The sequence below is a fragment of the Pongo abelii genome, chromosome 16, assembly GCF_028885655.2.
Source record: "Pongo abelii isolate AG06213 chromosome 16, NHGRI_mPonAbe1-v2.0_pri, whole genome shotgun sequence".
NCBI classification, from domain to species: Eukaryota; Metazoa; Chordata; class Mammalia; order Primates; family Hominidae; genus Pongo; species Pongo abelii.
The window spans coordinates 87179933-87203473 of record NC_072001.2 but is presented as its reverse complement, the minus strand read 5'-3'; the positions used below and the strand labels follow the sequence as shown (position 1 = coordinate 87203473).

At 44.9% G+C, this 23541-nt stretch overlaps 1 protein-coding gene across 6 annotated transcripts in view; it reads right to left on the bottom strand.

The window, feature by feature from the left end:
* Positions 1–23541, bottom strand: part of HOMER2 (homer scaffold protein 2) — a 144605-nt gene that overhangs the window by 16866 nt on the left and 104198 nt on the right. For all 6 annotated transcript variants that reach the window (XM_054531772.2, XM_054531776.2, XM_054531775.2 and 3 more), the window contains exons 3-6: positions 21957–22088; positions 10882–10974; positions 5819–5925; positions 1415–1571 (exon numbers count right to left, since the gene is read on the bottom strand). In XM_054531772.2, coding sequence (XP_054387747.1) covers positions 1415–1571; positions 5819–5925; positions 10882–10974; positions 21957–22088 — 489 coding nt within the window. The remainder of the gene's footprint in view (positions 1–1414; positions 1572–5818; positions 5926–10881; positions 10975–21956; positions 22089–23541) is intronic.

The following is a 23541-nucleotide window of genomic DNA, read 5'->3' as shown; positions in this document are numbered from 1 at the left end:
TCGACACGCCTCCAAGGGAGCGAGTTGTGCGTGATGCTCTTCCTCCACTCCCCCCACACTGCTGCTGGCTATCAGACTGAGACCAAAGTGAGAAACTCAGCTCTTTTCTTGAAAGTGCAAGAAAGGGCAATCGATCCCTCTGGCAGGCAGATCTGCCAGGCCTCGGGTGGGAATGTGCAAAGTCAGCAATTGGCCTGGTGCCCAACCATCAGCAGCAAGATGAAAAAATGACACGAGACACTTTTATGTGACATTAGCATGAAAGTAAGATAGTGTGACAGAGGGCTGGGATGCAGGGACCCTCCAAGTCGGGCAGGGCAGGGCAGAAAAAGGGGTGAAGGGGGAGTGAACACCAATCTAAATGGGACCTGTCCCCCTAAAACCCTGCACTGACGGAGCATACTCCAAAGCCTGTGTGTTTCTAGTGGGGGGATTAACCACCATCAAAACAAGGTTAGCGGAGAAGCCTCAAGACCTCAATGGGGGGTCTCTGGCCACCCCAAAAGCACCTTATGAACTAGGGTGTGACTAACGACAGGGAAGGTTACAGGTGCATTTTCAAACAAATCAAAATGCCAGGATGTCAAGATCGGAGAGTAGAGGGCATACAACAGGTCAGCACCTGTCTACCCTCCTCACGCCTCAAGCACCCCAAATTTACATGTTTAGAAACAATAATGTGAATGGAAGCAGGACTTCCAAGCAGGTGCAACTCACCATCTCCCAAGTCTGTTTCTCACCTACCCTCTGGGTCCCCTTCCTCCACGGAGGGTCATTGAACCACAGAAATGCTGAGGGAGGGCACTCTGAGAGAAACAGGGCTGACACCTCCAGTTTGTCTTCTCCTCAGTAAGAGGAATTATAAAACTTGGTTCAGAAAAGGTAACGAGTCTTGCCAGGCGCAGTGGTTCACGCCTGTAATCCTGGTACTTCAGGAGGCTGAGGCGGGTGGATCATCTGAGGCCAGGAGTTTGAGACCAGCCTGGCCAACATGGTGAAACCCTGTCTGTACTAAAAATACAAAAATTAGCCAGGCATGGTGGCAGTCGCCTCTAATCCCAGCTACTTTGGAGGCTGAGGCAAGAGAATCACTTGAATCTGGGAGACAGGAGGCTGCAGTGCACTGAGATCGCGCCACTGCCCTTCAGCCTGGGTGACAGAGCGAGACTCCATCTCAAAAAAAAAGAAAGAAAATAAAACGAGAAAAGGTAATGAGTCAGTTATGTACATGGTTAAATTCCTACTAAGAAAGGCAGGGAGGGGGAGGGACGATCCCATGGGAGAGGCAGCAAGTCTTCCTCTGGCCATGGGGATAAGGGCAAAGTTGGGGAGGGAGAAAAAGGGTTGTGGGTGCCCCCATCTCCCACTGCCCACACCAGCTGGCCTCGGGGCTCACCGCACCCACCGCACCCACCTTGTTGCGGAGCCGGTCGTTCTCATCCCGGCAGATGGAGAACTGCCTCTTCCACTGCTCCACACTGGCTGCCGACTCCTGCAGTGCTGTGGTGAGCCGGGCATTGCTCTCCCGAAGGGTCTGCAGCTCGATCTCCCACTTCTTCACGTTGGCTGCGCTGCAGGACGGGGACGGGCAGTGACAACAGGGTGGGTGCTGTCTCGTCTGGCTGTGCCTCCGCCCACCTGGGGAAGGGGACTCTGCCACCCCTCAGCACACCCCTGCGGGGCCTACGCCCTCTCCCTACAGTGAGCTGGCAGGTGGGTCTGGCTGCCCTGATCCAGGGCCAGGAGGGACTGGCCCCTCTCTCTGGTGTGAACATGTCATCCTGTGGTCTATTTTCTTAAAGAATCACCTTAGAAGAGAACACAATTCTTGGGCCGGACACGGTGGCTCACGCCTGTAATCCTAACACCTTGGGAGGCTGAGGCAGGTGGATCACTAGGTCAAGAGATCAAGACCATCCTGGCCAACATGGTGAAAACCTGTCTCTACTAAAAATATAAAAAAATTAGCTGGGCATGGTGGCGGGCGCCTGTAGTCCCAGCTATTCAAAAGGCTGAGGCAGGAGAATCGCTTGAATCTGGGAGGTGGAGGTTGCAGTGAGCCGAGATCACGCCACTGCATTCCAGCCCGGTGACAGAGCAAGATGCCATCTCAAAAAAAAAGAAAAGAAAACACAATTCTTCACGAATGAAGAGACAAAGCTAGGCATGAGGGCTGCAGGGCGGGCAAGGCCAACTCCCTCCTCCTTACTGGCCACCCTGCTCCCTCCTGAAAGGGGTTTCATGGGTGGACCAGGTGACCTTCAAGAATCGTATGAAAGCCATAGACACCTCCAGGACGCTGGGTTTAAACAAGCAAGAAGCCAACAGCTTGGCTCAGGGCAATAATGGTCCCACTGTAACCTGTGCCTCCTCAGAGCCTTTGAAGGAATCCAGATCTGAGGGCCTAGGGCTTGCAGACAGGAGACAGTGACTGGGAATCAGTGCCCTGGGGGCACAACAGGGGTTCTGGAGGGAGCCCTGGCTGGCCCATATCCTCCCCCCTGGGGTGTGAGGAGACCAGGTATCTGAGGGACACCTCTGCTGTCACCACAAAGGCCTCATGTTTCATCTGATTCTACGTGCTTGGTGAGGAGGACGTTTAAAACAAAACCAAACTGGAATCAGGTTCCCCTCATTGTTCTCTTCTGACCCTCCTTCAATTTCCTTGCTAGGGAGCCCACACATCTGTGGCACTGAATGTGACTGGAGGTGACAGGGCAGAGCTGCACGTGACAAGCCCATGGGGAGGTTTCCGCCTGGCTGAGAGTCCTCTTTCTAAAGGCTCTTCCTAATTTTTTTAAGTAAATACAATGGTGTGTCTGAATAGATCTGTGTTATCTTTTATCCCACAACCTCAAGGACCTCAAGGACTTGGAAAATATGTACTTTCACTTTCAAACACCACTGACTGAGGAAATAACAAAATGTTATTATCTGGTGAATCCTAGAGTTGATGGCTGAGAATTTAAACTAATTTAGGGAAACAGCTTCCTGCCCATTCTTGTAGTACCTCACTTGCTCATTAAACTCAGATTTGAAAACATTTATTTTTAGGGGCGAAACATTTTCACCCAGGCAGCCCACTGTGACTTAAACAACCAAAAATAGCTCTCAGTTGGGTGTGGTGGCTCACACCTATAATCCCAGCACTTTGGGAGGCCAAGAAGGGAGGATAACTTGATAAGCCCAGGAGTTTGAGACCAGACTGGGCAACATAGCAAGACCTCGTCCCTACAAAAATAAAAATAAAAATCAGCCAGCTGTGGTAGCGTGCACCTGTGGTCCCAGCTACTTGGGAGGCTGAGGCAGGGGGATCACTCGAGCCCAGGAGTTCAAGGCTGTAGTAAGCTATGATCACACCACTGCACCACAGCTGGGTCACAGAGACTCTGCCTCAACAAATAAATAAATAAATAAATAAAGCTCTCACAATTGCCTGATGGGTAAGAAGAGAGACTGGTCACAGTTCTGTCCTTTGAAGTACCTGACAAAGAGTCACAGTCCAAAGGCAGGGGGTTGGATCTAAGGGTCACACGTGCTTTCTGGAATTCCTAAGTCAGATCACAGCCGGGCCAGCTGAGTTGGAGAGGTGGGGGCCAACTCTGTGGCGGCTGTAGCTGTGGAAGGGGACAGGCTGCCTCTGGTAGGCTCCTGAAGAGACTGTGAGTGCAGCCTTGAGTGGAACACGGGCCGAGTGAGGCGATGGAAAGTTTACTAGCCATGTGACCTTGGGCAAGGAGTCACTTTGTCACTTGGAATTCAGTTTTCTCATCTGTAAAATGGGGGGAATTTCAAAATGACAGCTTCTCTTATGAACCGAATGCTTGAGAGCTCCCTCAATTCATATGTTGAAACCCTACCCCCTAATGTGATGGTCTTAGGAGGCTGGGGGGGGGGGCAGCGGGTGTTGAGAGGTAACTAGGATTAGGTGAGGGCGTGAGGATGGAACCCTTATGAATGGGATCCAGGTCTTTATAAGAGTCCTCAGAGAGCTCACCTCCTCTCCCCACCTGTGAAGACACAAGGAGAAGACCGTGGTCTATGAACCAGGAAGCAGGCCCTCACCAGACACCACATCTGCCAGTGCCTTAATCTTGGACTTTCTAGCCTCCAGAACGGTGAGAAATAAAGGTTTGTTGTTTAAGCCACCCGGTTCATGGTATTTTGTTATAGCAGCCTGAGCTAAGACAGCTTCTAAGATGATACAGCTTTTTTTTTTTTTTTTGAGACTGAGTCTTGCTCTGTTGACCAGGCTGGAGTGCAGTGGTATGATCTTGGCTCACTGCAACCTTCACCTCCCAGGTTCAAGTAATTCTCCTGCCTCAGCCTCCTGAGTAGCTGGGATTACAGGCATGTACCACCATGCCCGGCTAATTTTTGTATTTTTAGTAGAGATGGGGTTTCACCATGTTGCCTAGGCTGGTCTCAAACTCCTGAGCTCAAGTGATCCACCCACCTCGGCCTCCCAAAGCATTGGGATTACAGGCATGTGCCACCACGCCCGGCCAATACAACTCTTAAACGGGCAACTCTGAGGAGGGAGGCTTCTCGGTCTGAGGGAGACTGGGGAAAGCCTGCTGAACCCCTACTCCTGGCCAGCAGAAAGTCCTGGGTGTGCTCATGGCACCGCCCTACACCATGAAGCCCAGCCCAGCCTGTGGGGAATGCTCCACATTCTCAAGATACAAAATCATAAGCACCGCTCATGCAGTAAATTAAAATCTTACTGATATCATTATGGGGATTGTGTTACATTTATAGATCAATTTAGGAGAAACTGATACTTTCAAAATATCGAGGCTTTTTGCCACATCCCAACAGAATGTCTATTTATTAAACAATTATTTTATAAACCTTGAAATCATTTTAAAGTTTGCTTCACATAGATCTTGTATATTTAAGTTTATTTCTATGTAGTTTATGGTTCTAGTTCATATTGTAAAGGATCTCTTCTTCAAATACATATTCCACATGACTTTTTTGTATATAGGTGACTGAGTTTTGTGTGATTTCATATTTTAATAGTTTATGTTTTCACATGCGTTTCTCAGATGTTCAAAATTCCTTTTTTTTTTTTTTTTTGAGACAAGAGTCTCACTCTGTCATCCAGGCTGGAGTGTAGTGGTGCAATCTCAGCTCACTGCAGCCTCTGCCACCTCCCAGGCTCAAGCAATCCTCCCAACTGAGCCTCCAGAGTAGCTGGGACTACAGGTAAACACCACCATAGCTGGCTAGTTTTTAAAATATTTTTTCTAGAGACAGGATTTCATCATGTTACCCAGGCTGGTCTCGAACTCCTAGGTTCAGGTGATCCGCCTGCCTTGGCCTCCCGAAGTGTTGGGATTACAGGCAGGAGCCACCATGCCTGGCCAAGAGTCAATGTTATAGATAAATAAATGATAAATTTGGCTCTTCAAAAACAAAACAAAGCACAAGCACAAGGGTGCATACAAACACACACACACACACACCCTCTGTCCACACATGTACACTCACACAGTCACACACACTCTAACACACACACTCTGACACTACCACACTCAAGTACATTCACCCTCTCTCCACACATTTACATACTCACAATCTCTCACACACACACTCTCTATTTCCCACACACACACAAATGGATGCTGATGTGGTTGGCCAGAGCAAGGCCATGAAGCCAGCTCGCCTCCCTTTCATCAGGAGACAAGAGTGGATGCTCCAAGCAGGTCCCAGTTTTCTCTCCCAATTTCCTGAGACCCTGTCCAGCAAGAAAGGCTTCTAGGGAAGTGCTGAAGGTGGAGAAAATAGGATCTGGACTTTAAAACAGCCTTACCTCTGTGTCAACGCAATCTTCAGCTTGTCATTCTCAGACTTCAGGTGTGTGTTGGCTGGACCAGCGTGAGAGGCCTTTTCATCGTCCGTCCCATTGACACTGGATGCCTGAGTAGAAGATGGGGTTTTACGCCCAGATTCCCGGCCAAAGTGAATTATCTTCACGCGTTATTGCTTGTCCGCACGTCGGCCGCAAGTTAGGCATAGTAAGAAACTGTTTACGAGTGTGGACGAACCAACTCATCCAACCAGAATGCAGCAAAGATTAACAAGTTTTTGTTTTTGTTTTTTAAAAAACAAGCTAACAAGAAAGAAAACAAAACCTAACAAAGACTATCAAGACCAAAGAAAAAGGCACTGAAGAGACCATGTGGCGTTCATAAAGTCTGTGTGCTTTACTGACAAGGGAACACCCGGGCCAGTGCTCACAGTCTTTTTACTTATGCCTTATGGAGAAACCTACCAACTTGGGAGATCTGGTCTCCTGAAATACCACAGGGCAGAAGCCACAAGGGAGGAGGGACTGTTAGAAACAAGGAATGAAAAAGCACACATTAGAAAAGGAGACAACTTAAATATCTTGGGGCTATGGAGAGTTAGATCAACACATTCATTAAAGAAACAAGAACCAGGTCCTGATGTTTCCCGGCTCCCTTACTACTTAGTGTTGTTATGAATATGTTCAAGTATTTTCTGTAAGTCATACCACATAGAGGAGAAATCTCATCTGGTGCTAGATAAGACCTTAGAAAGATCTTATTTAGCCTCAAATAAGTACATGGGCAAAGGAAGAAACTAGAAGAGAATGGTGCATAAATCCAAGTTTCAATTTCTGAATTTCAAAAAAAATGCCATAAACAAAATTAAAATGAGACAAAAACCCAGGGGGTGGGGGCGGGGTGGGAATATATGCAGCAGTACATATGAAAAACAAAATGTTGGCTGGGTGCGGTGGCTCACACCTGTAATCGCAGCACTTTGGGAAGCTGAGGCGGGCAGATCACCTGAGGCCAGGAGTTTGACACCAGCCTGGCCAACATAGTGAAACCCTGTCTCTACTAAAAATACAAAAGTTAGCCAGGCATGGTGGCATGCACCTGTAATCACAGCTACTCGGGAGGCTGAGGCAGGACCCAGGAGGTGGAGGTTGCAGTGAGCTGAGATTGTGCCACTGCACTCCAGCCTGGGCAAAAAGATGGAAACTCCATCTCAAAATAAAAAAAAGAAAAAAAAAAGTTAATATCTTTCCTATATTGACAAGCTCTTAGAGTCCTCATCTTTTAGAGCTACATGCTGAAATATTTATGGATGAAATTAAACATCTGGGATTTGCTTTAAAATATGGGGGGGGGGGAATGAGTAGGTGCATAGATTAAACAATTGGTCATAATTTCCTAATTGTTAAAGCTGACCTATGGGTACAGTAAGGTCCATTATACAATTATGCCTAGATTTGCATATGTTCAAATTTTTTTGTGTTTAAAAATAAAGCTCTTGAAAATCAATAACACAAAAGATGAACACCTTAACTTAAAAAGGGGGTAGGTAATTGATATTCACAAAAGAAGAAAAGCATACAATCGATAAACATAAAAATATTTAATCTCACTAGTAAAGAAATACAAAATGAAGGCCAGATGTGGAGGCTCACACCTGTAATCCCAGCACTTTGGGAGGCCAAGGTAGGCAGATCTCTTGAGGTCAAGAGTTCAAGACCAGCCTGGCCAATATGGTGAAACCCTGTCTCTATTAAAATTACAAAAATTAGCCAGGCGTGGTGGCGGGTGCCTGTAATCCCAGCTAATGGGGAAGCTGAGGCAGGAGGATCCCTTGAACCTGGGTGGCAGAGGTTGCAGTGAGCCGAGATCATGCCACTGCACTCCAGCCTAGGTGACACAGCGAGACTCTGTCTCAAAGATAGAAGATGAGAGAGAGAGAGACAAAGAAAGAGAAAGGAAAGAAAGAAAATTTAAAAAAAGAAAAGAAAAGAAAGACTTTTCATCTGTCAAATTAACAAAGCTTTGCTGAGGGTGTGGGAAGAAAAAGCCTTATTCGCTGCAGGTGGGAGTCAGAATGGTATATTTCTGCAGGCTAAGTTTGTGGTGTGCATTAAAAGCTTTAAGAACGTCCATACCTTTAACCCAATATCTCCCTTTCAAGAAGTTATGCAGAAACCACCAAATGCACGAAGATATGCAAGAACATTCATTACAGTGTTATTTATATTAGTGAGAAATTAGAAATGCAGATGTCCCAAATTATAGGTTACCTGAATAACCTGTGATACCGACACTAGAATGCTGTCCAGTCATTAAAACAGTTTTGAAAAGGAATAATCATGACATAAAGTTAAAAGGTATAATATAAAATATATACTGGAAAACTATGTTAGAAAGATACACACCAAAACACTAACAAAATATCTTCAAGTGATAAGAAGGTAGATGATTTCTATTTCCTTCTTTACAGTATGGTATATTTTTCCTATATACAATAAACGTGTATTGCATTTACAGTCATAAAACAGCCCCACATTAAGTGTTTTTGTAATTAGGCTGCTTAAATAACTAACTATTTTGAAAACTTAATCGAAGTGTTCATACTCTAACAGATTCAGGAAACCAAGTAATTTTGTGATTACTAATTTTAAAAAACATACAAGGGCCGGGTGCAGTGGCTCACACCTGTAATCCCAGCACTATGGGAGGCCAAGGCAGGCAGATCACCCTGAGCCAACATGGTGAAACCCCATCTCTACTAAAAATACAAAAAAAATTAGCCAGGTGTGGTGGCGCATGCTTGTAATCCCAGCTAGAGAGGCTGAGGCAGGAGAATCCCTTGAACTTGGGAGGCAGAGGTTGCAGTAAGCAGAGGTTGCAGCAAGCTGAGATCGCACCACTGCACTCCAGCCTGGGCAACAGATTGAATCTCTGTCTTAAAAACAAACACACAAAAAAATAGTCTTTCTTTTTTTTTTAATAGAGATGGGGTTTCGCCATATTCCCAGGCTGGTCTCGAACTCATGAGCTCAGGTGATCCACTGGCCTTGGCTTCCCAAAGTGCTGAGATTACAGGTGTGAGCCACTGTACCCAGCCTTAAAAAAATACATACAATAACCTCTATACTTGGGGAAATATCAGGAAGGATAAATACCACTAAAGATTAGAAACAAAAAGTCATTCCTAAATAATACATATACATTAAATAACATCTTATTAGGTATACATGTATTTTTAAGGTTTAAAATATTTAGCTTATGCCTGTAGTCCCAGCTACCTGGGAGGCCAAGGCAGGAGGACTACTCGAGCCCAGGGGCAGCACAGCAAGACCCCATCTCAAATAAATAAAACATTTGAGAGGGAGTAAATATTAAAACAAAATCTTATCTAGAGAAATTCAGATATTAAACTCAAATATATCACTGTACTATGCGGTATTCTGAAAAAGACAGTATATTAGAAACTTTCTAGACTGTGGACAATTTCAGATGCTGAATTTCATAGATCCTCAAAGATTAATCAAGTAATTAGCACACAAAATTAATGGTATCACTTAGATCATATTAAAGATTATTTAGAAAGATTCAGAAAAGTTCCTGTCTACTTGAAATCGAATTCACGTGCATTTCCATAGGTCCATATGGGCATATTTTATATGATGAGGCCAGAACAAGGTACTGGGAACATAACTCAAGGCAGACATAGGTTCTGCCTTTGTGAAACATCCTGAGCCACACCAAATCTTCTGTCCCAAGGGTCAGCCACAGCGCTGACAAACCCAGGGTCCCTCTCGGCATTCTCTCCCCTCCTCTCTGAGCACCGACATATTGGGCATACTCCCTCCTGGGGTTCAGCGATGCTGGAATTTCTCCTTCCCTGTCTTCTTTGCTGGCTCCCATTTCATAACTGGGCCTATTTCCTAGGGCTCCAGCATCTGCCCTCCTCTCTCCACTGCTTCTTTGTGCACCCGAGGCTGCAGCTACTGCCCCTGTGAGGCTGATGGTCAAGTCTAGAGCATCGATCTTGACTGCTCAAGATGCCCAGGCCTCCTGGTTCTCTTCCTGCACCCTGTCCTCATTTGCAAACCCCTCCCCGGGCTTCCCTGGCCCAGCTATTCTCTCCTTCACAGCCCCTTCGACAATCTTTCTGCCCTCAGTCCCTCCCTGCCTGCCTTACCATCTGCAAGCAAGCCGACCCTCTCAGGTGAAATAGAAATCAACAGTCACAACACACTTCCAACGTCCACCAACTACTCAAGAATAATTAAACAAATAGCTAATAAATAATAAATTACCCAGTAATGAAGAATTCTAGGTCTTCACAGTATCTCCAAGCACATCCCCACGCCTCCCACAGCACGCCTCAGCCGCCACCAGGCAGACTCCCTGCTATCTTGCTAGTACATCACACTTACTCCTGCCCCTAAATCTTCTCTCTTGAAGTCTCCCTTTCCCTGGCTTTCTACATTTAACCCTGTCACTAGGTCAAGACTTCCCCCACCACCACATATACTAATCTAGACATCAGGAAACTGGGTGTGTTGATTTCAGGTTAAAACAGGTCCTTTTCAGTCAATCATCACACTTTAGACAGACTATTCAATTCCTGGCCAAGCCAGATCTCCTCTGTTAAGACACAGCTGTTGGAATAACATCTTCCACCTGACCTCTGTTAAAACCGGAGATGAACACAAGGGCTGTCTGACATCAAGTCTCTCTCTTATGGGCACAAGGTACCCTATATAGAAACTCACCTCCCAGCACAGCCAGGAGACATGCTGCCTCGTCACTGGCATTTAAACACAGTGACCGCAGAATGTCTCTCCGGGGCCAGGATGTGCATTAACTCCAATCTCATCAACCATTTTCTGTCAGAAATACAGTACCACATCCTAAAAAATTCAACAGTCTCATAAAAACATGTCACTGTGATCAGGCTAATAGTTGAAAAAGCCTTCAAAATGACCTACTGTCAAAATTCCCTATTTCTGGCCAGAAGTGACATGGAACAAAGAGTCCCTATCACCAACCCCACTGGGATTTACTTCATAGACAAATATCTTACTTGGGAATGATTACTTGAGGTCTCGATTTTCTCCTGCATCTTGTCTTTGGCTATCTTGGCAGCTTCTTTCACCTCCTGGAATTTCTCTGCAAACTGAACATCAAGAATAGTTATTAAGGCTTTTATTAACCTCACTCATGGCTGGTATTCAGAACCCACTTTTATTTATTTTGCATCTATTTTAGGTCCATACATTCTGTATAAATCCAGAAGAATTTTATTTGCTATTAAATGAATACAAGGATGTATATTCCAGTAAACAGCACTGGGCAAGGGCAGTTCTGAACCTATATCTAAGCTACCGAAGCTAGTCTGATGATGATGTATTAAAAACAAACTAATACAAAAATGGCAAATGAAATTTGGCTATACCACAAAAGAAATCCATGGAAAACTTCATAATCCATACTGAAAAGATCCAAAACCTCTTAGTGTCATTTTTTTCTAGATGAATACTAAGTATTTAGGAGTGAAATGTCTTGATGCTTACAGTTTAAAGTACTTCAAAAACAAAAGAGATGAAGAAATGTGGGAAAATGTTAACAACTGTTAAATCTAGGTGATGTGTATATGGGTGTTCGTTATACTATGCCCTCCACTTTTTATTAATATCTTAATAGTTCCATAATAAAACAATTCTTCAAGTCCTGGGACAATCATATCACTCACTAGCTTATTGTCACTGACAAAGTGGCCAATTTTAATTAGCAAATTCCTTGTTTGAACAGAGAATAGCCTGTGATAATGCTGGTATGTATTACAAAGTAAGAGCTAAATATGGTTGCAGACAAAACAAACAAACAAAAACTAGCAAGCTGCAAGGCTACCAACAATTCTGCAGGTTTTACTGAGAACTCATTTATTTCTGAGCACAGGCTATCCTCTGAGTATCTTCACAATGCCGACAACAGTGGTCTCCTTTAGGAAACCTTGCCAGATAACAGATGTAGGCGAACCTAGCACACTAGGGTAAGCAGTAAAGGTCAGTCTTTCTGTTCTGGCCTGTGTTGCAGGCCCTGTCAATAAAGCCACAGCTGGGGAGGCTTCATATTTAACTACTGCAATGCTGGCAGAGGAAAATCACATTACCTGTTGCTTAAAACACGAGATCCAGCAGGGATGAACAAAGCCTCCCTCACCTTTTCTTTTTGGGGACCTCTTAAGGAAAAACATCATTATCATGAATTCCTTTGTGGCAGGGTCCACACCTTTCCTCTTTGCACCCTCCTCCCACACCTGGCAGAAAGCAGGGACAGTACAAATAAGTTTGTTCAGTGAATGAACGAGTTCTAGGCTTGCACAGCCCTGTCCACTTTAGGAAAAAAAATCATGTAAAAGACTTGGTTCCTGTCTTCAAAGGAGCTCCAAGTCTATCTAACAAAAAGATTTTGTTTACATTCAAACACATGAGAATCAAAAAGAAAATCTCAGACAGAAAGCTTAAAATATAATGAGATAGGATAAGCCCTATGATATGGTTTGGCTGTGTTCCTGAGCTTTGGCAGGATCCCCATGCTGTGTGCAGTCTACAGACTTGGTGACCTGCATCCCAGCTACTCCAGCTGTGACTAGGAGGGACCAAGGGACAGCTCGGGCCATGGCTTCAAAGGGTGCAAGCCAAAAGCCTTGGCAGCTTCCACATGGTGTTGGGCCTGCAGGTACACAGAAGTCAAGAATTGAGGTTTGGGAACCTCTGCCTAGATTTCAGAGGATGCATGGAAACGTCTGGATGTCCAGGCAGAAGTTTGCTGCAGGGGTGGGGCTCTCATGGAGAACTCTGCTAGGGCAGTGCAGAAGGGAAATGTGGGGTCGAAGCCCCCCACAGAGTCCCCACTGGGGCACTGTCTAGTGGAGCTATGAGAAGAGAGCCACCGTCCTCCAGACCCCAGAATGGTAGATCAACCGACAGTTTGCACTGTGTGCCTGGATAAAGCCACAGACATTCAATGCCAGCCCGTGAAAGCAGCTGGGAGGGAGCCTGTACCCTGCAAAGCCACAGGGGCAGAGCTGCCCAAGACCATGGGAGCCCACCTCTTGCATCAGTGTGACCTGGATGTGAGACATGGATTAAAAGGAGATCATTTTGGAACTTTAAGATTTGACTGCCCTGCTGGATTTTGGACTTGCATGGGGCCTGTAGCCCCTTTGTTTTGGTCAATTTCTCCCATTTGGAATAGGTGTATTTACCCAATGCCTCTACCCCCATTGTACCTAGGAAGTAACTTGTTTTTTATTTTACTGGCTCATAGGCAGAAGGGACTTGCCTTGTCTCAGATGAGACCAGACTGTGGACTTTTGAGTTAATGCTGAAATGAGTTAAGACCTTGGGAGACTGTTGGGAAGGCATGACTGGTTTTGAAATGTGATGACATGAGATTTGGGAGGGGATGGAAAAATATGGTTTGGCTCTGTGTCCCCGACCAAATCTCATCTTGAATTGTAACTCCCACAATTCCCACATGTCATGGGAAGAACCTGGTGGGAGGTAACTGAATCATCGGGGTGGGTCTCTCCCGTGCTGTTCTTACGACAGTGAATAAGTCTCAGGCGATCTGATGGTTTTAAAAACGAGAGTTTCCCTACATAAGCTCTCTTCTCTCATCTCCTGCCATGTGAGACGTGCTTTTCACCTTCTGCTATGATTGTGAGGCCTTCCCAGCCACGTGGAACTGTAAGTCCAATAAGCCTGTTTCTTTTGTAAATTGCCCAGTCTTGAGTATATCTTCATCAGCAGTGTGAAAATGTACTAATATACCCTATCAGATACATTTTAAATAAATAATCATTTTTAAAGGTGTGGTATTAGTAGATGCATGATGAAACAGAACAAACAGGTGAGAAATGGGCCTCACCTTTTATATAAAAAATTAGCTTATGACTAAGTGGGAAACAGAAATTAATGAGGAAGATTATTCAACATATAATTGAGATAACTTTAGTAAATTGAGGGAAATGAATTTAAATCCCACAAACCTGTAGCATGATAAATTACTGATGAGTTAAAGGGGCAAGAAAAAGAAAATCAAACTTTAAAAAATCAGGATGCTTCTGAAGAAAAAAAAAAATCTGGATGCAAACAGAACTGAGCATGTATCAAGCTTCTGCTTGAGAGGTGGGTGGATAATTTTCTAAACTTGGAAGAAGTTTCTTAAAACCCACAAAAGTGACAGACTTCACTACATAATAATTTAAAGCTTTTGAATATAAAAGGAAAAAAAAAACTAAACCAGAAGAGAAACAACAGCCTTGGGAAAATATCTATAGCTAAGCTAGTACAACAGAAAAAGGGCTATTTTCTTTAGTATGGCAAGAGTTTGTACAAACTGAAAAGTATGAAAAGCCCAGTAGATAAATGGCAAAATTCAGGAATAAAAAATGCAATAACAACTTACAGAAAACATCATTCAGCCTTGTTGGAAATGTAAATCAAAATGATGAGGTACCATTGTTTGCCTGTGAAATGAGCAAACCCTAAAGACAATTAGATTCCCTGTGCTGGCAAGATATTTCTGGTAGTGTTGTGTACTGGTGCAGCCTCACTGAGAAACTATTTGGAAATATGTCTTGTTAGTGAAAAAAACATTCATACCTACTGACCTAGTGATACTGCTTCTGGGAAACTATTCTGCAAAAATAATTGAGAATATGGGGGGAAAAGGCCCTCAATACCAAGATGTTAATTCCAGCACTGTCTACAAATATGGAACACTGGAAACAACCCAGTGGGCCCTAGGAGAATGACAGAGAGAAACTTCCTCTCAAAGCCTCCAACTAGCAAAAGTGCCAGTCATGACAGCCGCCTAGTAATTGTCCTTTGGTGAAAAACTGCCTCCCTCCAAGTCTTGCATTTTCTAATATTTCCCCCTTATTCTTAAAAAATATATATATATATGCTTGTAAATTTGGAAAATACAATTTAGAAAAAAATATTTTTTATATGATTGTTGGCTGCATGTATGTCTTCTTTTGAAAAGTGTCTGTTCATGTCCTTTGCCCACTTTTTAATGGTTTTTTATTGTTGTTGTTGTAAATTTAAGTTCCTTATAGATGCTGGATATTAGACCTTTGCCAGATGCAGTTTGCAAAAATGTTCTCCCATTCTGTAGGTTGTCTGTTTATTCTTTTGATAGTCTCTTTTGCTGTACAGAAGCTCTTTAGGTTAATTAGATCCCATTTGTCACTTATAAGTAGGAGCTAAATGATGAGAACACATGGACATACAGAGAGGAACAAACACACACAGAGGCCTATTGGAGGGTGGAGGGTGGGAGGAGGGGATGATCTGGAAAAATATATACTTTTTAACTTTTAAGTTACATAAGTTATATATATATATAACATTTATTTTATATATATATATATATATATATATATATATATATATTTTTTTTTTTTTTTTTTTTTTTTCCTTTTGAGACTGAATCTTGCTCTATCGCCAGGCTGGAGTGCAGTGGTACAATCTCGGCTCACTGCAACGTCCACCTCCTAGGCTCAGGTGATTCTCCTGCCTCAGCCTCCTACTGAGTAGCTAGGATTACAGGCATGTGTCACCACGCCCAGCTAATTTTGTATTTTTAGTAGAGACGGAGCTTCACCATGTTGGCCAGGCTAGTCTCAAACTCCTGACCTCAGGTGATTCGCCTGTCTCAGCCTCCCAAAGTGCTAGGATTACAGGCATAAGCCACTGTGCCCAGCTATATATATAAATTTAGACCTACGGTCCCATTGAGGTAGGAGGCAGGACTCAACTCTGGACCAGACGGAAGACTGGTTAATGGGCTCACCAGAGCCATGACAGTTTACTCACTCCCTGGCAATGACCTAGAAGTTACCACACATTTTCTGGAAATGTCTGAATAACCTGCCCCTTAATTTGCACGTAATTAAAAGTAGGTATAAATGCGACCACAGAACTGCCCCATAGCTGCTCCTCTCGACACACTGCCTACACGGTAGCCCTCCTCTGCAGAAGCAGCCACAGAGCTGTAACACTGCCATCTCAATAAAGCTGTTTTCTTCTACCACCAACTTACCCCACAATTCCCTCCTGGGCAAAGCCAAGAACCCTCCCAGGTGGAGCCCCAATTTATGAGCTTCCCTGCCCTGCAACACCATCATCCAAGATAAGAACAAACCACATAATCTTCTGATATTTTTCTGTCTGTATATATGCATTCATTACCTACGTTTCTTTTAAAATAGATTATATATCTCATTTTATGGCCTCTTTTGAAATAAACGATATTAATACTTCCATGCCATTATATGATCTTCTACTAAACACCATTTTTTTTTTGAGACAGAGTCTCTGTCACCCAGGCTGGAGTGCAGTGGCGTGATCTTGCTCACTGCAACCTCTGCCTCCCAGGTTCAAGTGATTATCCTGTTGCAGCCTCCTGAGTAGCTGGGATTACAGGCGCCTGCCACCACACCTGGCTAATTTTTGTATTTTTAGTGGAGACAGGGTTTCACAATGTTGGCCAGGCTGGTCTCGAATTCTTGACCTCAGGTGATCCACCTGCCTGGGCCTCCCAAAATGCTCGGATTACAGGCGTGAGCCATCACGCCCAGCCTCTATTACACATCTTGATCGCTACATATTACCCTGAGGGATACACTGCAGTTTAACCAATTTCCTATTACTGGATGTTAGGGCTTTTAAATTTTTTTTGTGTTATAAATGACACTGCAATCTTTGTACTGATATCCTTATACTCAGTTACAATTGTTTCCTTAGAATAGATTCTTGTCAATGAAACCCATGGATCAAAGGATATTCAAATTGCAAAGATTTCCGAAATGTATTGCAAAATTCTCACATCTTCATTAAGGTCATTTTTTGGTACTTATTAAAACTGTGGTAATAATTTTAAACAAAATCATTGTCATGATAGAAAATGAAACCATTATTGTTTGATTTCATTTGTGGCTTCTTTTGGCCTTAGCCATTGAAGACCTGAGGCAAACACTACTGTTTATTCAAAATCTGTTTCTTTTCCCGTAGCTTAACAGAATCTCAAGTTTTTCTGGAGCAGGAAATTTCCTAGGTGCTAGAGAATGAAAGCTTAGTCTAAGCCAATCATGGAAATCCGTTTCCCTGGTTTTTGGTGGGGTAGGGGAATGGGCTAGGGACCCGGCATTGATAATGGGGCCCAAGAAGTCTGCCGGCGGGTTACTGTGGTACCAGCCTCTTCCTCCTCCCTCTCACCAAGAATGCAGGTGTGATGGGTAGAGCTTTAGAAGCCATCTTATCACCACAAAGGAAAGGCCAATAAGAGAAAAAAGAAACAAATGAAATCCATGCAGATCGTCAGACCCAACATCATGGAGCCACTGTACTAGCAACCACCTGCCTCAGGACTTCTCCTTCACATGAGAAGAAATTATCCCATGTATTTAAGCACTGTGATTAGGTTACCTGTTACTTGCAGGAAAAGCATTCTACCTAAAACATGTTAAAATAATTATTAATATCCTCCATTTTAAAAATTAGCTGTTAAATCAGGACCCAGAAAGGGAGGAGATAAAACAATGTTCTTAACAACGATACTGAGTGAATAAAGTGACTATATGGGGACAAATGTGAATTACAGATGAAATCATTGAAATGGGTCAAAAGCAAATGCCATGCATGTATCGGGGTTTGGCCAGATCAACCACGGTGCACTGGCAATGCCATCCTGGGTCGCTCCCTCTTAAGGGCAGAATGTGTTTCCTTCTGCCTGTAATGAATAAGATGGAACCAAACTTAAAACAGTGACAACTCGAGGTCAAATGCCAGAAAGAAACTAAACTTTAACCACTGGCTCATTCTTGTATTTGTTCCTCCTTCTGTCTCCTTTCATAAGCTCTTCCTTTTATCAGCACATGCAAGTCCCTTTTCAATTTCCTTCAGTAGGCTGGGGTTTTATGTCCTCTCCAGTGGGTGGACAGACGAGTCCCAGTTTACTTCTGAGAAAACACAGCTTCTACTATTTTTGGACAGCCTATCTAAAGAGCAGGAAATTGCCCTGTAATAATACTTTTTGGACTGTGGTTGGGAAATAGTCCTTATAATGGAGCAGTTAAGACCAAGGCATCTATTTTCTTTCTGGGGGGTAGAGAGGGAAGTATGCATAAAGTGTTCTTAGATGAAAATGTCCACACTGGTGTTCCTTTCTCTAGCCTAGTTATAGTGCTTGATTACCATTCCCCTACAGGGCTGTGGGTGGTTGCTCTGGGAAGTCAGGAATACTCAGCCTGGCTGTCCCCTCAGCACACACCTTGGGAGCCCTTGAGGTCAAGTTCCTCTGTGCTAGCTGTCACTTGCTGAGACGGCCAGACTCACTTCATGATAATTTATCAGTATGTGGTTAATCATTTCCTTCAGAGAGCAGGGGAAGAAGTTGATTTGAAACATTTGGACAAAGGGATTATCTGAGGGCTTCTCTGACAAGTCTTTGTGACGATGGAGGTTGTGGACACAGAGCAGAACTCCAGCACTGCACCAGAGGCTGAGTGGCTTGGGAGGATAGTGCACTCCTCCTTAATGATAGGACATTTTCTTCTGTCTGGGAAAAATTAGAGGTGGCCATCCCTGGAAGCCGGCACAGCTAAAGGTCTCTTCAGTTCTCAGAGAGGCACAGAGCATTTAACTTGGACAATGTGTTTTGGTTTTCGTGGGGAGTTCTCCCTGCTGTCGATTCTTTTCATAGAAACCTTCCCTCTTTCTACCTAGCTGCTTGGGTTCCTTTAAAGATTGAAGAAATTGTTCCAGGCAGCTGTGAGTGATTCTCTCAAACCATCCTTGGCTTCAGGGAAGAACTTCCAGCCCTGGGAGGGAACAGGAGCACATGACCAGGACAGGCCTGCCAGGGATCACGTCTTGGACAGAAGCTCCCAAGCCTATTTGCCTGGATATGAGGCAGGTGTGGGAAGGGGCCACTCGGCTGAGGGGAAGGGAGTTCCCAACACACCTTTCCTCATCAAGCACCACTTCAGGAGGGAAAGACATACACCCCCATTACCCCCTCAGACAGAGGTTCCAGCTAATTATTCTTTCAACAAGTCACCATCTCATTTGCTTCTGCTTTAAACAAATTCTCTCTGCTCCTCACAGCACCTGTTCCTGTTCCTCTTCCCCGTTTCAGAAAACGGCCTCACCACCCTCCATCCCTCATCACCCCAGAATCTCTTCTTCCTCTTCTATTCACCCCAGTTTTGCCAATATTTGCGCCTCAGTATTTTTTAAATTTCTCCAACTCTTAACCCTTTATCAGTTCTACCCTGGACTAAAACAATCTAATCTGACTTGCTGCCAGAAAAAATTCTACCTAAAATGCAAATCTGAGCATTTTCCTTCTGGTCTTAAAATCCTTCTCAGGCCATAGGACAAAGTCCAGAAGCTCTGGCATGACCAATAAAGCCTTCCAAGACTGGACCTTAGCAGCCTTACCCACCCCAAAAATCCTGGACACTCCATCAACAGTGAACTCTCCACAGCTTCCCTCACACACCTCACAGTGCCACGACTTCCCTCCAGCTATCCTGTTGTCGGGCAGACGATGGAAAAGGGAAATCCTCCCTGTGGACAAATCCTGAACATCTCATGGTGCCACATGCACAGCAGAGGTGGCCTGGATTTGACATCTCAGCGGGAATGGTTAAGGGCCTAGCTGCATGAGGAGGAACCGGGAAGAAACAAGGTGACAAAGAGGTTTGAGAAACAGCAACGTCAATGGGTCCAAATGGAACCAGAGCCTGAAAATACTCATGTTCCATATGCATGCTCTTCAGAGGCCTTTAGAGAATATTTCAAACTAGGTGGCAGGAAGGGCTGTTCTATGGATACCCAGTCATTCACTTTCTCCAGGCAGCTTGGTACTTGCTCAAAAGACTTCAGGACACACTGGCCATGATGCCAGGGGAAAAGGCACCAAATGGCCTTGAAAACACATACTCCTGCTCTCCACGGCCACCCTGACTCCTGGCCCTGCTGAGCATCCTACTGCCAACACAGTGACCCACGCCAAGCATCACACCTCTAGGCACCAGCCAGCTCCCTGGTGAAGGCTGATTCCACTGGGCCCCTTCTTCCAGGGGAAGAGTGATTTATCACCACCAGAATAGACACTGTGGACTGCCATGCCTCTGCCAGCCCAATCAGCCAAAGATTTACCCAGCACTTTCTATCCCACTTGACACTGCTTCAAACCAAGTGAGGCTGCAGAGAACTCACTTCTCTGCATATGAAGTGAAGCAAGAGTCTGATTGCCATAGGATTCTCAGCTCCTCCCAGGTACCATATCAGCCAGAAGTGGCAGGCCTTACAGAAATGTGCTGCACTTGTGCCTGCTGAACATCCAGGATCACAGCACACAAGCCCAGGAACTGAGGGATTGTGGACGGAGAGGACTTCTCCCATAACTATCTCCAATGACCTGCCTTCGAGATTTTTGCTTTTTGTCCATGTTTCCAGGCCCTGGTGATCTGGAGGTTTCAGCACCCAGGAAAGAATGCTTCTGTAAGAGGGCGGCATGAGGGTGGATGCTCAGAGTGCCATCAGGCCATTTTGGGCTTCTAAGGAAACAGAGTCCTCGTGGAAGTACCTTGGGATGCAGAGGAGGACAGTCTGTGGGGTATCCCCACTGGGGCGCTCATTTGTGACTAGGTATGGGATGGCCGGATCTGTGCACTGGGGACCTCCTTAGAAGTGTGTGTGTGCACACACATATGTGAGTATACACTCACATGCACACACACTGGACAAAGGAAGGGGACAAGTTAGCAGGCCTCTGCTGTGGGAGGCTTCCTGACTCACCCTAATTTCCCCCTCTTTAAATATTGTCTTCAATACACACAAGTAACCCAAGCAGTCAAGTCTGTTCTAGGCAACTCCATCAATTCCCCAAGAATCTGGAAATTTGTGAAGCCCTGGAACAAGGGCCACATCTCTGCATCCTCAGTGCTGAGGATGGTGTCAGCAGAGCAGAGGCTGGGTCAGCACTTGTCCAGCCAGTCAGTCAGATGTTCACAGCAAGGGTCTAGAGAAAAACAATTCTTAGAGCCAAGCTGCCGGAAGCAAGTCTGGCTCTGGCCCTTCCCTGGATTTGCAACTCTCCCCTGCACTGCTTGAGAGACTCCAACATTCTTCCAATAAATTTCTTTGACTTGTAAACTAGTCAGTCTTACCTTAAACCAAAATATTCCCAATACTTACAAAGGGCTCTTCTACCACCCTAAAGGGAAATGTAGTCTCTAAAACAGGCTCTCAGCCCCTTTAAACTGCTGAGTAAGGCCTCTCAGAGGCAATCAGTTTATTCTCTCAGTTCTTGAGGTTCTCCAAGTCTGTGGTCAGCCAAGATTTGCTCCTCAACACCTTTCTAACCATCCAAGGAGTTTGTCCCAGGCCCCTTGGAGAAGTGACTTGGAGCTATGAATCCTCTCCCTAGAAAAAAAGTAACATACACACACCACTGTGTGGCATTTTAAGGCACGTGGGGAGTCCGAGCTAAGAGCTTCCGTTATGCATCACCTTACTCCCCAAGAGCTCCAAAAACAGAGTCACTGACGTTGATGGCTGTCAGAGACAAAGTGTGCCTTACTTCAAAAGGGGTAACATGCTTATTTATCAAGATGCATTCTTGGCAGCAGGAACACAGTCTCTTCCTTGGAAGTCCTATAGTAACAACCCTCCAATAACTGCCTCACACAGGAAGGTCACCTAATCCTCAGAGTCCTGAAAACCCAGTGGATCTGGTTTTGGCACACAAGCCAGTGTTCAGTCTGTGCGCTGATACCGCTGGGGCACAGGGAGCACTGGCTGACACCTGGAGGGGAGGATGGACTGGCCACACAGCAACTTCAGGCCCCAAAGCAGCATTTGTTAGATACGAATTTCCCTTCCCCAGATGACTTCAGTGAACCTGGTATTTCAAAAGGGCCTCTGCTTTGGCAGCCCCATGATGCCAGGAGGAGTGAAACCAAAGACCAGAAAGGAATCCTGCTCACCAAGAGCACATCCCTCGGTGGGCAATCACTGAATGAGGATGGCATCTGATGCGGGACTTACTGCACTGTGCATAGGACCACGTTACCTTTGTCAGCTGCTGCTCAGAGGAAAACCCCAAACCAAACACCGTGTTGGCTCTGCTGTCGGCCCACTGCCCAAACTTCTGTGACGTTTTGGTGAAGGTCATATTCGGTGTGATTGTGCTGTTTATGATCACCTGCAGAAAAACAGCCCAAAGAGTGAAAATTTAAACGTTGAATGAGACAAAGTCATTCCTTAGAAAGTCTTCTGTTGGCAAAGCCAGTGCTTCAAGCCTGCATCCCCTGCCCTGTTAAATTTGGTCCTGCGTTCTCCTGGAACAACCCATGCTGAGTCAGATACACAACCATGAAAAGGGGCAACTTCAGAGACTTAACAGTCGGTCTAAAATAAGATCCTACACGTTATCCGTGGGAGAAAGTCTCTCCTAAACAAAGAATAGTTTCCCAAACTGCTATTTATTTCCCCAAAGCTGCCACGCATCAGAGTGCCCTTAATGGCTAGCCATGTCCCACATTCTCGGAAGAACTGCACTATGTCGCTTTATGAGTCACCTGGAGCCCCAGTGTCCAACTCACACAATTGAAAAACTCTATAAGCAGTTGAGGCCTGCTGCTTCCCAACAGGAAAGAGCAGGTACAGTCCAGTTAGGATAATTTGTGGAGGGTTAATTGACAAAGAAACTAATTATACAGGTGTGAGTGGGGTACAGGGAATCTGTAAGGATGGTGCAGCAGCCTGGTGCTAGCTGTCACCACTCCTTGGCCTAAAAGAATGAGGGGATGGAGAGGCTACAGACCCTGGGAGGGGGAGGGGTCACGTAGAGCAAGCTACCTTGAAAAGAGAGGTTACTTTCTGTTGGGGGACACAGTCAGCACATGGTGACCTCACAGGAGTGGGGAACTGGGGGAGCAAACACCCTCGCCTCTCTCCCTTTGATCTCCACTTGCCATTGGATAAACCCAGCTAGAAACCAGAGGGCTTGGGAGCCCACTGATGTCTGCAAGTTAGCCCCTAGGGACCAGAGCAGTGTCAAGAAGGGTAGAGGATGAATCTGAGGTGGAAGAGTAAGAAGATAATATCTAGCACATGGTACATTTATTCATTCAAACATTTATTGAACATTTACTATACACCAGACATTCTGCTAATCAAAGATACAAAGATGAATGAGTCAAGGTTCCTGGTCTTTCAATGGCAAGTAGTCAGGAAGAGGGCAGAGACATCAAACAGTTGATAAGGGTTATAAAATATCAACAACGGCTTTTACTCAGTAGAAATCATTGGAAACCCTAAGACTCTAAGAAACACTCAGGAAAAATACTCTTGGACATAAAGGATTACTGGGCGTCTATGTAAGGGCAGGGTAGCAATAACCACTGGCTGCTTCCCCATCAGATGATCTGAACAGGGAATAAGAGCAATCTAAGTAAATATTCTAAAGAGTGAACCTACCAGCACTTTTACTTACTAAGGTTGTTTATTCTCAATGGTCAACTCAGAACACTTTCCTTGTAACTGATAAAACAGAGAAGAGAAAAAAGTTTGAATGGCATAGGGCTTGCTTTCCGTGGTAGGAACCTGAGTCTACTATTTTGCTAAAGGACAGACCTTCCAGATACAAACCCTTG